General features: G+C 36.2%; 1 protein-coding gene and 1 long non-coding RNA gene across 6 annotated transcripts in view; one reads left to right on the top strand and one right to left on the bottom strand.

Moving 5' to 3' along the window:
• Nucleotides 1–17,600, bottom strand: part of LOC110374484 (uncharacterized) — a 102,611-nt gene that overhangs the window by 21,402 nt on the left and 63,609 nt on the right. The gene's annotated exons all lie outside the window — the stretch shown is intronic.
• Nucleotides 1–17,600, top strand: part of LOC110374481 (uncharacterized protein) — a 101,205-nt gene that overhangs the window by 20,267 nt on the left and 63,338 nt on the right. For all 5 annotated transcript variants that reach the window (XM_049849328.2, XM_021332197.3, XM_021332195.3 and 2 more), the window contains exon 2: nucleotides 7,636–7,779. In XM_049849328.2, coding sequence (XP_049705285.1) covers nucleotides 7,636–7,779 — 144 coding nt within the window. The remainder of the gene's footprint in view (nucleotides 1–7,635; nucleotides 7,780–17,600) is intronic.

The following is a 17,600-nucleotide window of genomic DNA, read 5'->3' as shown; positions in this document are numbered from 1 at the left end:
TGTCTCGAATATGTGTTCTAGTTACGTGCACAGAGTTTAAAGCAATTGAGTTGGTGGCGGTAAATGTGCCCACAATGAAATTATGGTATTCGTGGTGGCCAAGTGGTTACGAACCAACCTCTCAAATATGAGAGTAGGATCGATTACAGTTCAGATAAGATCCAATGCAACTTTTCCAAGTTTGTATTTACTTTTTAAGTATATATAACGAAGACACCAGGGACCGTGTTTCGAGGGCAAGATAAACTGTAGATCTCGGCTGTCATTGAAAATCTTTGGTAGTCGTTAGTGCTGTCATAAGCCAGTAAGTCTGGCAACCAGTCTTATCTATGAGTATTCGGTTGCCCGGGTAACTGGCTTGAGGAGGTCAGATAAGCATTCGTTCCTTGTAAAAGTCTGCTACCCGGTCGCACCCCGTTAGACCGGAACTTGACAAGATCCGGATTTTGAAAAGGCTAGGCAGATGACTTTGTTACTATTGCAAAAGATCAATGTTATATTTTATCCAAACATTTTTTCTCTTCTTTTTTTACAAAATGCACAATCATCGGGAAAACTGGATTTATGGTTCGAAAACTAAAAAAATATAAAAAAGTAGTCAATCAAATGTAATCCATCACATCCATACTTTTTAAAACCAAAAAATGCGTTCGGAGTTCTTTTTCGTGGTAGCTCTGCAAACGTAATGAAAGTCTTTTTTTTTTTGTTAAACAAATTCCAATATTGAATTTGACGGGTGATGGACGAACTGCGGTTTTATTTAGTAAAGGTATGTGGTATCTGTTTTTTCTAGGGAAGAGAAATTCAAAAATGATATTTTTCAGTTCCTTTTCAGTGTGGTGTTGACAAGAGCTCTGCCTCTGCGTCGTTTACATGCGAGGTAAAGTAAACAGCACGCATGTATGAGGGTTCTCGTGTACGTTTACCTCAATTTTTTGTATTGAATAGAATAGAAGTTTATAGTAATAAATACAAAATTACCTTTTTTATCATCATAATCTTACTTATTGACTACCTTAACATCGTAAGATTATAAATAAAATGTGTTTTTCTCCAGTTCACGGACGTTCAACGATCTGAATTGTTTATTTGGTAGTATTTCGGCTAATTATTGGGTATTTGCCGGAAAAGGCCAATTATTTTGCCTCTGAATTTACGCCTAATTACGATAAGAATTAATGTTTATTTATTAACTATACTGAGAGTCAATGGGGACGTGCGAATAAGGCGCTTAAGTGTTTACACGGAATCATTTCATTGATGATATTCAGCATTCACTGAAGAAGTATAAGTTTGCTAGGTATTTATTCTCTTTAATTCGCCTCATTGCGTGAAAAAAACTGAATTTTCCAAAATCACGTCATGTTATTGCGAGTGCTTGATAAAAAATACACACAGTATTTTTATAATAATTTGTACATTCTCTGCAACAAAATAAATATTTATTTGCGAATGTTCTACAGTACATATTTGTTTTACTACTTCCAAAAGTATCTCTCGGGTCATTGACTTGGTATGTAGCTAACAATTTTAATTGGAAATACATTGTTGAATGTTTAACTTTTTCTGGCCAATAAATACATATACATTTATTGACTGTTAAATAATATTTTACTATTACTTAAGTAGTTAATTATACAGGGTGTGTCGTTCACAATCACATTAAATCCTATCGCATATACTTTATGATATTCTATGGCGAATTTAAAAAAAAAATAACCTAATCCATTCAGTAGTTTAACTACAGGAGTCATATTTCGTTTTTATACCTCTAATTTACAACATCATGTGTAAAGCAGAGATAAAGTAAGGAGGTTCGAATGTTTTGATCAGTTGACAGCTGTCAGTTTTCAAGGGAGAATTTCAGTTGTTTGTAACGATTGACTTTTATATGGTGTTATAATTTTCGCACATTTTTATTCAACTTACTTTGTTAGAAAAAAACATCAACGCATTTCATTTAATGTGATTGTGAACGACACACCCGATATTATACATGCATCGTCATCATCTGCCAAGTCTTGTCCTATCTATATTGGGGATGTCTACCAGTCTCACCAGATCCTCATCATTTATGATAATAACCGAAATAGGTAATTGAGGACACGTGAAATGATTATGATGAATTTAATAAAGATATTGAGAAGGTCCCATAAGATTCTTGAAAATATCCTAGGGCGTGTACTTTTCATGACGCAGTTGTGAAAAAAAAAAACAGTAAATGCATCGACGCAGGCAGTCGAACGAAGGGTGCTGTATTACCTATGTTCTACGTAACCTATTCGCAGCGGTAGGTATACGGGAAAGCGACGCGACGCAGGGAAATGGGGTGACTGCCCGACTAATTTACTTCCACACAAATATGAGGATTTTATTTGCGTTTTCATTTGTTCGTTGCGATTGCGATGTTCAAGATTATTTAGATTCGTTGAAGTATATTTAATTAGAACAAAATATGTACCTTAATTGACTTTTGTTACCATAAATTACGGCTGCACTTTTATTAAAAAAAAAACTGTTTTTCTGCGGTTTCATTCGACTCCCGTGGGAACTTCTGCACGAGCATGGATTAAATATAGATTGTTAATCGGGAAGAGTGTAGCTTACCAATAATGAAAATAATAATTAGGGTACAAACAAATAAAAAACATTTACCCCACAAAATTATGCTGTGATTGAGATTAAAAAATATAAACTTGTTATATTTTAATAAACAAATAGTTTATAGAATGAAATTGAATATTTTTCAAAAATTACAAACGGGTGAACCGATGTTATTTCAGTATTTAGTTAATTTCTAGAAATGCTAGGCTCTAATTGAATCATGGAAAGCATTGTATAACAAGTTTTAAATAAAATAACATGTTAGTAACGCTATTGGAAAAATCCGTATTAAAATTCGTAGAAAACATTTTCCGGTTAATTTGCTCTGATTCAATAAAAAATAACTGATTATCGAGTGAGTATTTGATAAATAAGTAGCGTAAAAGTATTAAGTTCCAAAGCGACTGGACCACACTGAACTAAAGAGTTATTTTATAAGCGTTTCATCAGCTGTAATAACTATTAGATTCAGTTCTGAGACTAAATAAAACTTAACTTTAAAGTAACCTGCGATATATACATAGAATAAGAAATATAACATATTTAAGGGTGGTATTAAAACAGATTGGAAACACATAAATACATAGGCATGTATGTGTTAAAAAGTAGGTATATTTTTAACTACCCGAGTAAACATAATTGTGTTCAGTAGACACCGAAACGACTTCTTGGAATATAACTTTCATCTTATCAACTTGAACTGTGTGAAGTTGGGAATAGCTGAAATACTTTATATTGCTAACATACCACAAATTACGAACCAATGGAGGCGCCATGATGTGGGTTTAACTACATTCTAGTTAGTTAGATAGTTAACAAGTCGAATGACAGGGATAAACGCTCGGCTGAATTTATTTTACAAGCTTCTAGCCGTGGCTTCAACCGCAACTGGGGGATTTTCTTCACGCATATCGATAAAAAGTTCCTCTAGCTATCAGATTCAGAAGCATATCTAACAAATAATTATAAAAAATAGATAAGTTTGTTACAACTATGTATAGCCACGCCCTTTTTAATTAATTAGATGCGTACTAAAAGTTGAGGAAAATGTTGCTCCTGAATGTTGCCTAATTAAAATTTTGGCCGGCAATAAATTATACTGGCGTTGTTCTCCGACAAAAATTACTTTTAGCCGAAGTACTCGCTCTGTATCAAAAATGTGACATTGATGCCGCGTGTACTTGAAAGTAGATCGTTATAACATTTTTGTAACCAATTAATTTATTTTATCGCTGCGATACAATTTACAGGAAACTCTAAATATACCTATTTGTACTTGCATACATTGTAGGTACATGTGTACCTGTTGTGAGTGAAACCTGTCGAAGCTTACCGTGCGGGGCTTGTGATTGACACGCCGTCGAAGCTTGCGTAGCATTTCAGCCGCAGAATTTCGCCCTGTCCCGCAGACAAATGCATGCATCAGTCATTGGCTAGCTAAACTCTATTCTAGGGAGTTCAACGACCTCTCCGACAAGAGCAAATCTGTAGGGCATTCACGTAGCCCATTTATAAACACTAAAAGCAGCTAGACAAATATATGGTCTTGTGATATAAATACTAATCATTACCCTTCGCGTTCAATATTTGGAATGATGATAAATGCGTACTTGAATTGAAGATTTTTATGTAATGTGAAAATGTAATGAGACAAATATTGTGTTTTTATCACAGTTTTTATTAAGGCACTCATATTTATAGGCGTAACCGACATGTTTGTTATAAATATAAGGGAGAAAAACATTTCAGTCATGGTCCCTATCTAAGTAAGTAATATTAGAAGCGGTTCACTTAGTTAGTTCAAAATCGGTTAAAGGTAAAAAATAAAAGCAACTAAGAAAAATGTCTTAGTTAAGCTGAAAGGGATCGGATTACTCACTTTGATTATTTATATCTGCCTTCAAGTTTAGTTCTTAAGAATTAATCCTATTAAAACTTAATGTTATAAAAGATGGGGAGTTTAATGACTTTTTTATTGTATCAAAGCTTTGTCGACTTCCAAAGTTTAGTCGGAATCTTAAACGTATCGGCGTTTGGGTCCGTGGCTTACGCCCGACGTAGTCAAGGCACCTGTGGCCGACTCCACGGATCGTTATACGGACGTAAGCCGTGGACACTGGCGTTTTAGCCCATAAATGATATTATCAGTTTAGTGAGAACAGGGCCTCATGTTTGTCCCCGCGGTACTAACGCGGCTGTACAATGCCTCGTTCAGTATCCTTGTATCCTTAAAGGGAGTCGTGTTCGGGAATCGTGATCGATTTTCGTCGCTAACCACCCCGGTCCCTCCCGGCCACCCACAACCTTGTGAACGAAAGTGAATTGGGTAACGGATATCATGAATTATATATGTTACTGTTAAAGCTAGAAATACGCTAATTCCTAAGATTTTCCAGTAAAAGTTAAGATTTACCAGTTATATTATTGAAGGTAAATGCCTAAATTGTCAGTGCAAAAGTCAGTGTGTAGAATTATATTTTTATAAAGCATTCTGCTGTTATTACAGATTTATTCGAGAATTAAAAGGTTCTCAACTAACCTCTGTGCTAAATGTGCAAATGAAATTAATGTAATGTTAAAATTCTAACATTGGCTAATTGGATTTTTTTACTCATTTTTACCTAGTAAAAGTCCGAATCACACACCTTTTTTGGACACTTACCGTTAAGAATTGGTACATCTTAGGTTTGTTGGAAAATATTGGGATTTACCGTATTTCTAGCTTTTACAGTAACGTATACATTAGTTGCGAATAATACTCCAAAAATAACTCCAAAATGGGTTAATGGAGCGTCAAAAAATATTAATAACGCTCTAAAAAGTTTAATTTGGTAATTGTTCACTTTGTCGTGGGTAGAACTTTCTTAATATTATAATTTTTAATCAATGGTAGTGGAATTAGCAAGGTTTACGAGCATTATAAAGCTTATTTACATAATATCTACTTAGATATCATGAAAAATATTTAAAATTAAAAGATGAACTAACGCTTTTATACGCTTAAATATTAGTATGAAACTAGTTTGAAACCAAAGTTAATAAAGTAGCCAAACGAAAAATTTGTCCGCCGGATTATGACTACCTGCCTGCTGGCAGACAATGGAAACAAGTTAAAAACTGCAGAACTGAATCTACGAACCTGATCAGAATAAAAAGAATTCCCAAATCCCAAGTCTGTGACATTATAACAGAGGAAAATCGTCTATTAATGGCATAGTTGCGGATGCTTCAACAACTTGTTTGAAGACATCTCATTATAAAAGTGAGTATCTCAGCGGTATTAGGTTACATTTCCACGCGTAAACGGGTATACAGATTTTGATGAAACTTGTAAGATATATAGCTTATACATCAGAATAACATGTAGGCTACTTTTTATCCGGGTGCGAGAAGCAGTTCCCTCACGAAGCGGGTGAGATCGCTGGAGGAAGCTTTGGTTAGTTACTTATTTGATTTACATGACAACAAAAATCAATTACACAAATTATAATGAAAATAATTTACATTCACAATGCGAGTCTCTAACAAACACGAATGCTCTAACCACAAAATATTCTGCAATTGTGTTCGAAGTAGCCGATAGCCAATAGTACACACAATTGAATAACTCGAATCTTTTCCTCGAATCAAACACAATATCGGAAAATAGAGTTTTCATCAAAAGATGTCGGCGTCCTCATATTGCCGAGGTATTCTTTAAACTTTTATAAAGCGCGGTTGGCTTTGTGAGTCCGATGCTGTAAGCAAATAATATTTTTTATTCCGTCACGAGTCAGGAGGTATGCTAATCCTCTTACGTGCTCTTTGCTAATGCTATCACATGAAGTATTCACATTAATGTGGTTTGCCGCTTACACAACACTGGATTCCCACTTCAAATTAAATATGCGATAGTTGATATTTAGTATTGATAATTGTTATTTGTTAAATTATATCGTTGGAGTGGTGGAACTTTTTTTTATCGAGCAACTTTTTAGTTTTTCGCAAAAATATTTATAATTCCTACTTTTAATTTTAGGTATAAAAAAGAAAGTTTTTACGCATGTGTGTAATGATTATTATTTCACGAAAAAATTACCACCTAAAACCACGAGTTATTTTCGTAACTAAAGCCTATTCGGAAAATTGAGACTGTTTTTCACCGACTATTTACGGTACAATTGAATGAGGCCGACAATAGAATATTTCTAGCGCTGAAATGTATCAGGTAGCTTCTGCAATCCGTTGAACTGCCTGCGGTGCAGAATATGCCCAGGATATCTTTGACGTGACAGCCGATGCGGGCGAATGCTGGAATTTAAATTTTGCCTCACAACTGGATTCCAGAATACACATAGTTTCCGATGGCAATCAGTGGGCTGGGACTGACGAGACTTCAATCATTTTCCTGTTTGTATCATATTCTGCGAATGTTAGGTTTTTCTTTCTGTCTGCTTTTTGTGGGTATTGGGATTTTTTCGTGTATCGAGGTATTTTTAATTTAGGTATAGCTCTGGCGCAAAAGGAACTAATTGAAACGACGAGTTTGAAACTGAAATATAAGGCTAGATTCCAACGCGAAATAGTTCATTGAATAAATGATATTCAAACATGAACAAAACATACGATGCCCACAGACCTACCGCGAATCCTAAATGCGAAACACATCACACCTATTTACCTCGATATTATTAGGCAGAAGTTAATGCCTGGTGAAACTAAGTATTATATTACATTATCTAATGCAGCAGCTAAAGGCTTATCCTACTAATGTAGTACATTTGCATTACCTAATATTAGTCTAAAAACAGCATTTAGATCGATGAAATTTGCATTAGAAGGACTATCCATTGTAAAAAAATTAAATAGAAAATCTTTATTGAATGTCTCCTAAATAGACAGCAAATGGAAATAAACCAAGATTACCGTAAAGATTATGTCCTGCATGGAACGGAAAATTCTTCCGAAGTCAAAGAATGTCATGTCCCACACTTCTTATTCTTCTAGTCTACAAAAAAAATTGCTTTGTACTGACACGAGACTATGTTACAGAAATGGAGTACAGCTATGAGGAAGAGGAGGCAAGTGACGTGGAGGCGGACCTGCGCCCCGTGGCGCGGCGGACCGCCAAGCACATCGCAGCCGGGGAGGAGCGGCCCAGGATCAACTCCAGCCAGCAGACCACGCCCACTGACGGTGAGCCCAACAATTATGTAGCTTCCGAGCCTTTTGACCAACTAAGTTGGGGTCGGCTTCCAGTCTAACCGGATGTTAGATGCAACTGAGTACCTACCAGTGTTCTACAAGGAGCGACTGCCTATCTGAGCTCCTTAACCCAGTTACCCGGGGCACCCAGCACCCCTTTGTAAGGCCAACAATACCTTCTATAGAAATGGAATAATGTAACTTCTTCGAAATTGGTTCATCGTCAATATTAAGAGCGGCCAGCATTCAGTTTGTTGCTGATCTGATAACTTCTCCGAAACTGTGTTCACCGTAAATCGACCATCACGCTTCTACACTTTATCCAATCAAGCTTAAAGTCGCAGTATAAGCTTGCATTGTACGCTGCACACTGTTATACAGTGAATTCTGAAGTATTTATAATTTAGTACAGCACTAAATTCCACAAGAATGGACGAACGGCTACATCAGATCGCTATCAAAAACAACATCTTGAACAAAACGGTGCAGTTAATTTGCAAACAAGCTTTTGTTATGCCGGCACCAGGCAATAATTGCATTACACTGATTGAAAGTTTGCCCGGACGGACGAGGGCGCCTCGTCAATGGAATGCAATTATGACGTCACGTGTGACCTGGACCCCATGCAGTTATTGGACTTCAGTCAGTTCCACGAAAATGTATCACACCCTTTGAAACGAACTTTCATTTCCCGCAGGAATAACGCCACCCCGCTTTGAATGTATTTGAAAGGAATTTCATCTGCTACCGACCAATCAATTGGTCAGGCGCTATTAGAGTTTGTGGCAATGCTCACAGTTCAATCCATATTAAATTGAAGTTTAAATCGTTAGCAACAGCTTTGAACTCGTGTAAATTAAATTTTCTCAGAAGGTAATCTTCCTTCACTTCTTTATTTTAATTATATAAAATATTCCAAAGAACAGCCAAGTTCGCAAAGTAAAAGGGTGATACGACCCTTGGTTTTGTTACATTATTTATTTTGATCCACTTTCGACTTCCTATAGCAGAAAATATTTCTGACCCAAAAATTTTGCCAGTATCAATACAACCTTTTTCAAACAAGTTTTAAAGCGCAAATAATGTTACTTGCCGCCATTCACACATTTACATAGAAAAGTTAAAAACTCACTTTTTGACACTTTCATATAAAAAGATAAAACTCTCCGATTACTTCGAGAATTCTGCGTGGTTATTTTGTGGTTGGTGGTGGTCTATTTGTTGCTATACATAATATTTATCAAGGTAACCTGGATTCCGACTTTCATGACTAAGTAAGTTTATATCTTGGTCAATTGATGTGTAAGTATATTCGTGTTCGTCATAGCTTCAGTCACAATTTCTGAGGCAAAAATTGAAGCTTCGTCACGATTTGCTCGTTGGTTACTTACACACTAACAGATTTAAAGGTGTGTTTTTTTACGCGCGACATTTACAAAAAATCTGTCGCGCGGTTTAACACGACGTCTTCATTTAAAACGTAGTTTGTTAAGATAGATAGAAGTTTATATACGTACCTACGATTCGCTTGAAAAAACTGAGCATAAAATCCCCTAGTGTGAAAACGATGTTACCTATATCCAGGAGACCGATGAGTTAGGAAACTTTGTAAGAACTTCGCGTCTAGTTAGATCGCCCATTTTTCGTAAGCAACGACGGTACCTGCCCAGTTCCTAACTACATATTTATCTTACAAGTTTCTTATTTAAGAACATGGTCCATTTTAACATAATATTTTTATGTTCCTATGTCGTCAAGGCCGTGGCATTCACAGATACTGGATACTGTTTTAAATTGCAAATGTATAGGAAATGTATAGGGGAAAAATATGAGGTAGGATTACTTAGATGAAAATACAAATGCTCTGACGTCAATTGAGTCTCGTATCTACACGTTTCAAAATAAAATGCAAATGTTCAAAAAACTCTTCAACTCCGAAAACGACTAAAAACTGCATGTGATATAGAGGTATTTTGTGCAAAATTGTTGCCCTAGTTAAAATATTGTTTTTTATATTGTTTGCAACTTCAACGAATAAACGAAAGCAATTTAATTATGTTTCAGTTAACGCTTTAAAATGAATGAAAAACCGATGGAGACGAACATTCATAATACTTGCGTCCGTGCATAACAAACGGACAAAACTCCAAGTAGGCTCCAATGTAGGTACGAATAACGTTGACCGAGTTTTTCATTAGAGTCAGAAGTTTGTGACATCCGAACAGAACGGGTCTGCCATTCACAATTAGCTTATTCATTAGTTTGAAAAACGTTTGTTCTTGGGCACAGACCTATTGGCTATTAGATGTCGCAAGAACCAAGTCATCGTATACGGTTGGGCAAGTTGACTTTATATAGTAAAATAATGTACCTACGTATTTTATAAACCTTTTATCGCCATCATTATACTTCTTTGGAACATCTCTTCTTATACCATATTTTTTGTCTGAAGCTATCTCATAAGTGACAGTTTCTCAGACCGCATTGTGTTTAAAGAAATCCTTTCTTCTAATGCTCACCTGATACTTTAGATCTTCCTCACACAGAGAATTGTTATTACGTACACGGACATATTTACATATATCTTTAACGATTAACGCCAATAAATATCAGAGATCTAATGGGGATACACATTTTATAAGTAACTTAGGTTACACACTAAGATTCTATTACGCACCCTCACAAAAAAACGACAATATTAAAATAGACATTTCTGTATTTTTAAATGGAAGTTATGTCCTGTCATGTCATGTGGCTCTCTGCAGAACTTAAGTGAGATTTTGTCAGTTAGGTACTAGTAGACAAGAGAGCGCGGGCGAAGCGAGCGTGATTTTTTTTTACTTTGAGGTAAGCATAAACTAAGCCAAAAACAGTTAAGCTTCGAAACTTCCGCTAGGTGCTGTGGGATTCGTAGCCGGTTGCTTAGGAAATTGAATTTCTGTATTGAAACCAACAGGAGCAGCCTGGAGGATATTCACCACAACCGCGGAAAAATGAACGGAAATCTTCTCCATGTGTATGTGTGTTCAAAGTCAAAGTCAGTTTGTTTTATATCAAATCGGCCTGTAAGAGTTCTTACGAAACGTCAAGCTAGTTGCAGTATATCACTACCCCAACGTTCAAATAATTAAAAATAGTTTTTTTTTTTTTACGTTGACAATCGACATTGTGGAAAAGTCTTTGCTAGATTGAAACTGTGGATACAACTGAGGTATTCAAAAATACATATAACACTATGTATTTTTGAACTACAGTGTTGAGTGTAATAAAAACCTATCAATAAACGGAAAAGTTTCAAAGCTTTCATCAAAGACCATAGTTCAGTTCATAAAAACGGCTTTGATTTTCGAATGGGAACGGACAAAAGGCCTATAGAGCTCAATCACTCACAGAGCTGCAAAATATTTTCGTTTTTACCAAGACAATCCTTTTATTGATATGGTGGCAAAATTCCTGGTAGCTGTCTATCAAATTTGAAAGGAAAAAGAATGTTTGACTTCCATGAATTTTATGTGTTTGCGTTTGTGGAATATGCTATGCTAATATAATCTCGTACGTCATTCACGGTACAAACATAATTTGCTAAGCTGACGCGGAGCTGTGTTAATTAACATAGTTTGATGATTTCCATTAAGCGTAAAGCCTAGCTATTAGTCGATTTGGCACGTACTACTTCACTTTCGTATCAGTTCGACAACGAGTAGCCTAGTCTTAGTATTAAGTGCCACTGAAATATACGTAGATCATGTTGGTTCCTTGAAAGTTATCTCAGAATCTGTCCTTCGAGAAAAGTACCAAAGTTTTAGAGCAAAGCTAAAGGTTATGAATTTGGTTACTTGTGAATATTTGCCACGTTATTGTCAGCCAGATGTAAATATGTGTTTTAAAAGTACTAAAATTTTCGAATAAAAGTGCACTTTGGTTAAGTTAGTGATTATTCATTCATGCAAACATTTTTCCCTCAAGAAAATGCTCCTTAAATGTTAATCGCTGTTGATGCAAAACAGATGGCAAAGTCGTGTCAATTTTAATTACACAATAAGCTCTAGTTAATCCCACTGACCGCGTAAAAACAAGTTTGCCGAGTAAATAATAAAACATAGAGCAGTTACACTAAAGAGTTTTAATTAATTGTTGAACAACAAAGGCTGGCACTAATTGAACAAATATAATAACTTACTCATGGTTTGAAAGTACTGCAGTTATTTATGCAGCCACATGAGTACATTTTAATATTTATGAAAGAAATACAAATGTGCTAAAAAGGTAAAATTATTATAAGTGCTTGGCCAACGAAACTGGGGCGAGTTTTATAATTGTTTGCTTGTATTCCGACGAAACAGGTGATGAGCTCACTGGCGAAATAAAAAACGAAAAGTACATTTAAGAACAACTGTTGATTACCAATTAGTTTTGAAAATTAATATTTGCCGCAGTAGATTATTAAGACTTTAAACTATATTTTATAGAGGATCACATGGACACATCAGAAGGATCGATCAATTGCTGTTAAAACTAGACATGAAGCTCGAGAGATCGGATAGAAGATACTGATATAGAAGTAGGTAGCAGTAGTAACCAATACCTACATTGAATGGCAATCGCAAGAGGGGTTGACGTCAGACAAACGGGCTAAGCGTCCGTTTTATTCGCATGAAACTTCGTCTCGTTCGGTCTAGTGATATAGTCATGTATATGGCCAAGGTTTGAGATAAGGACAAGAAAAGGATAATGAGAGAAATGAGTCCCTCTTAGTTTAAGATTACGAAATGCATTTCTCTGACCCATAAACGGACGATGCCGAAAGGCCGATGGTCTTCACTAAGACCCTGACATCGTAGAATACTTCTCACTTCCCACTTGATATGCACAAGTGGTGTTGCAACAATAGTTAGAGGAAACTGACACATCGTATGCTACTTCGATCACAAAGCTAGTTCTACAATACAGAATACAAAGCCGCATTCCGACTCAGTGAGTTGCGAAACCGGGGTAGCACCACCCTGACCTTTACCTTGACTCAGTCTGAAGTATCCGCATGGTGGTACTCCGTGAACTAGTTCAACTATTACCTACATATGTATCATTTTATACCTACGACCTGCCCTTAGATTTCACTATCGAGACTGGGCTTACGGCTTAGTGAAAGTGCTAGTAATGGCGAAGTTAGATAGGTAGCATGTCTGTGTATGAGTATATAGCACGTGCTTATAGTCACAATATTCTCAGTTTTCTAGCTTTCTAGATATGAAGCAGGTTTGGACAGTGGAGTTTCATTGGCACGATTTGACACCGCCAAAAGCCATTTTAACCCGGAACAAGTTATGAAAAAGCTCTTAAGAGGACGAATTGGAATTTTTGGCGCCAAGGATGTCAATTTTTCTCAGTAAATACAAAACGGATCAAAATACAACTTGGTTACCTGAAAGTTCATGATATAAACCTTATTTTGTTAGTTGTAGAAACATGATTAGGTAACTTTTATAACAGAGAAAAATATATCAAACATACCTCTTTTTAAAAAGAGATTCACATATTATGGGCAAACGGGACCGATTTAAGCCTCTTAACTTTTTTAGTAGTTGAGTATATACATACTCTTTAAAATTGTAGTAGGAATTTTTATTAAATTATCATTTCTAAATATTAAAATTACAAAACCATTTTGTCGCTTACGACTTTTAGTTATAAGCTAGCGCGCGTATTGTTATCCTCGCCCCGCTCAGACGCTCCGACCCCTTTTGGCGCCTTAGATGCGCGTGCCGGTTATGGAATTATTGTTGACCACTTCCTCGCCTTAATACGAACATATTTTTGAGATGATAAATTCGACATTATTTTTATAATCATCAGCAAATAATTAATTCAAATTAATTTCTAAAAAACAAAAAATCTTTATAGAGGTAAAATTACCTGTTATCGGTGTTAAATTGAATCTTTTGTATTTTTAGCGCAGTTAAATTGTCTTCAATTAATACAATGCAGCTATCATTTTGCAAGTAGTGTGCAAGATCAAGCGAATAAAATCCGGGCAGACATTTCTCTTGTGAATCTCAGATTCGACGCCAATTCCATGACATTTCATTCTGAATGAATCTGATGCGGGGTGCTTCTGCGATGCACTGAATCAAATAAAGCTGTGCACCAGAGTGTTTTAAGTCACGGGAGACGACATGCCCTTTTCTAGTTCTTTCGAATTCAGTAATTCGACGGATGCCTCGCGAGCCATCCTTCCTTCAATAAAGATTTCATGCATTTTAAACTCTTATTTCAACTCTAGTTTCTATCTTGCAGGAGCTATAATACTACCATTATTTATATTGTTAGTTTGCGTTCCAAACCGGGGCTTATTCTGTACAACAATTAATTTTAACAAGAATACGAGATTGTGAGATTCCCAGAATTATTTCATTAAGCATTGTATGTATTTTGCAATGTTGCATTTAACTTCACACAATTTCATTTATTTAGTGTAGAAATGATTTGTATAAAAGTTATCAAACAAGGAGTTAATTTATCACAATATTTATTACGACGTGATAATGCTGCATAGTTCATAGCTGTTTCCCGGAACTTCTTCTCGTACCCGGATAAAGTACAGTCTAGACTAGATATTACTCAGTGTAGCTTTTTGTAGTTTCAGAACCTTCAAAGTACAAAAAATGTATCCCCTTAATTATTTCAATGTAGGTCACGCTGCATAGATCCAGGCTAAGCTTCTAACTGTAAATAGGTACGACGAACTATCAATGCGAGTTAGAAATCCTGGTCTGGGCACTAATCATTCGTGACACCACACTCCCTGCTCACTGTCACTGTCGATACAAATGTTAAGTAATTCTCTAGCCCACTATCCCTATCTGCCACTAGGAATTTAAACTGATACTCTAGCCTATCGGAGAATCTGAAACTATTAAAGGTGATATGCGTGTGACTGGTAGTTTAGGTTCCGACGAGAGCAGGTTCATATGTATGTATAAATCTGACTAAGTGGATAAGTGACGTATCTCTCGCATCGTAACTGCTGAATAGACCAAAAGATTATTACATTGAATTAATAATCAATTACGAATGTAATATATTCTTATCGTTATTCTTTTATTCTTATCGTCATCATCTGTCTAGCTTTTTCCCACATACATATGTGGGGGTCGGCTTTTAGCCTCAGCAGAACCGCTGACTTCCTCAACCCAGTTGCTCGAATATCCCTATACCACTTCTGACTGCCGCCAAAGATGTTCAAATGACAGCCGAGACCTACAGTTAATCATGTTTTAAAACAACGTACATAAATCAGATTCGTATCCAGTCTATTCAATAGGCTTTCCAAAATCTTATAAAAACAATGTTATCTATGCATAGGGCTGCCATCTCGAATTTCGCCAAACACGGACAAACATTAAAAAACCCGGATATTTGGCGTAAATCGCATTTTTTCCCCGAACGAGTACATTTTTTTTAACAAAATAATACCTAATTTGTAATCCATTTACTATTAACATATACTTAAATGCAATGAGGTGCTTCCTTACATGAAAAAGTGTCCGGGTTTTCCCCGGACACTTCTTGAAACCCCGCCCGGACGGCCCCCGGACGGCCTCCAAACGAGGACAAATCCGGGGAAACCCGGACGGATGGCAGCCCTATCTATGCATCATGGTTATACTGGTATCGGGTTTGGACACGTGCCGATACCGCGTGGGTGGTGAGACGAGGGGAAACACTCAACTTTATTTAGATTAACCAATATTACTGCGTAGGCTTTTGTCATTAAAAACAGTGTTTACTAACCTAAGAAGCATTAGCAGGGAGGTGTCAATAGTCTCGGTTGAGCACTTCTAAATTTAAAGGACAGCAGCATTAGTGTTCTATTTGACCGATTGGAAAAGTCGTATTATTGAGTTACGTGACAGTTCTAAAGGTAAAAAGGTAAGACAGGGACCAACGCGATATTTATACGTCAACTAACTCTGCGTCTCTGAAGTTGACCGTTTGTTTCACGCATCGTAACTGCGCGTTCGTAAAGATTAAGTATGTTCCTGTATTTTGTATATAATGAAATACTGGCAGTCACCTTCGGACCATCAAAGCTTTCGACAAAATCTGGACGAACAAAGGTGCAAGAAGCCAAACGACTTGAGAGACAATAAAATAATTTGGCGTGAACTATTAACTACTTTACTTTAGTGGCACCGGTATAGGTACGTAGTATCGACACTTAAGTAAGGAAAAAGACGCATACATTAATGTTATACTATTATTATTATTGGTATTGGAGACCTCTTCACTTACTCGTAGACAAAAAACAATTGAACGACGAGTATTGACAATCACTTGTTCAGGTAAATGTTCGAGTCTCGCTGAACTAGACTTAGCTATTATTGAACCACGTGTTTCAGTATAGTAAGTGCAGACTAGTAGAAACTTGTTAACTCGCTAAACATTTGCTACAACAAACTACTGCAGTATGGAGAGAAAGCGCAAAGAGAATGCATTGCAAAGGCAATATTTAGAAAAGTATAAAAATGCTTTAAACAAACTCGCGCTGTTAAAATAAATAGATGTTTTAACGATACGCCCGTACCAGTTGCGTTGCGTTTCAGTTACAGAAATAAGCACTGGAAATAAAATTAGCTTTTTGAATTTACTAATTGGTACTAACAGTCTCGCCAAAGGGTAGTCCTGTCCAACTACAAGTACTGGTCCTCAGCTGGAACGCAATGTATAGTTAGAAAAAGGATGATAACATGCTAAATATAATAAACAATAAATTACCTGCGTTTTTTTTAATGTGCAATTATATAAAGCGCAATAGCAATTCCTGAACAAAAAAATAACTGGCTGAAAAAGCCCTTCACTGTTCCGAATGCCACAGGCGATATTTAATGCAGATAATATAAAATGTACAAATATGATTCGGAAAGCTTTTTTATTTTCATTTAACTTTGGCATACCAGTTAACAAAAAAATAGTGCAGGCAATTATATCGGGGGAACCAGTGGTGGACTTAAATATATTTATCCACCTGTCTACATTTCAGAGCTATGCAAAATGTAACCTACAGTATTGACTCTCAGTAAGCAAAGTAAGTGGACCGTCGAACCTCACTAATTCGGGGGAATTAACCCTGTCCGTCACAAACCAAGTGAAGCCAGGTAAATATGGCTATCTTTGCAAACAGCGCCCAGAGGCTATGTGGCATGTCAATCCGGTTCGGATGGGTAATAGCACGGATTGTGGACAAGACCGGTTGCCTAATAGAAAATAAATATAAATGTTCTATTAGTTCACGTTATAAATTACAGAAAAATGGCAATCGGGTTAGCTTCTCTCATATCTACCTATAATTGAAATACCTACCTATTATTAAAAGCATTTTTCATTTATAAAAAAGTCTAAGGGTGGGTATAACCAAACCTTAACCAGATGTACAATTGCCGCCTATTGTTCAAATTGGCGATTTAACAACTGAAAATGGTTTGGTTATCATTATAACTAGCCGTTTTCTCGCGGGTTCACCCGCGTCCCGTGGTAACTACTGTCCGTACCGGGGTAAAATATCGCCTATGTTACTCGTGGATAATGTAGCTTTCGAATGGTGAAAGAATTTTTAAAAACTGTCCAGTAGTTTTTGAGCCTATTCATTACAACCAAACAAACAAACAAACAAAGTTTTCTTCTTTATAATATTAGTATAGATTAAATGGTGCAACTCACCGCAAACGCACCTAAATTGTGTGTTCGTTTAGCGAAAACAAAAGAGTGCAGTTTAATAACAATTATGTTTAAGTCGTTGCTCTGTGAGAGCTTAG

Source organism: Helicoverpa armigera, chromosome 1, assembly GCF_030705265.1.
Source record: "Helicoverpa armigera isolate CAAS_96S chromosome 1, ASM3070526v1, whole genome shotgun sequence".
NCBI classification, from domain to species: Eukaryota; Metazoa; Arthropoda; class Insecta; order Lepidoptera; family Noctuidae; genus Helicoverpa; species Helicoverpa armigera.
Note: the sequence above shows the minus strand (reverse complement) of the source record. Positions and strands in the feature narration are given on the sequence as shown.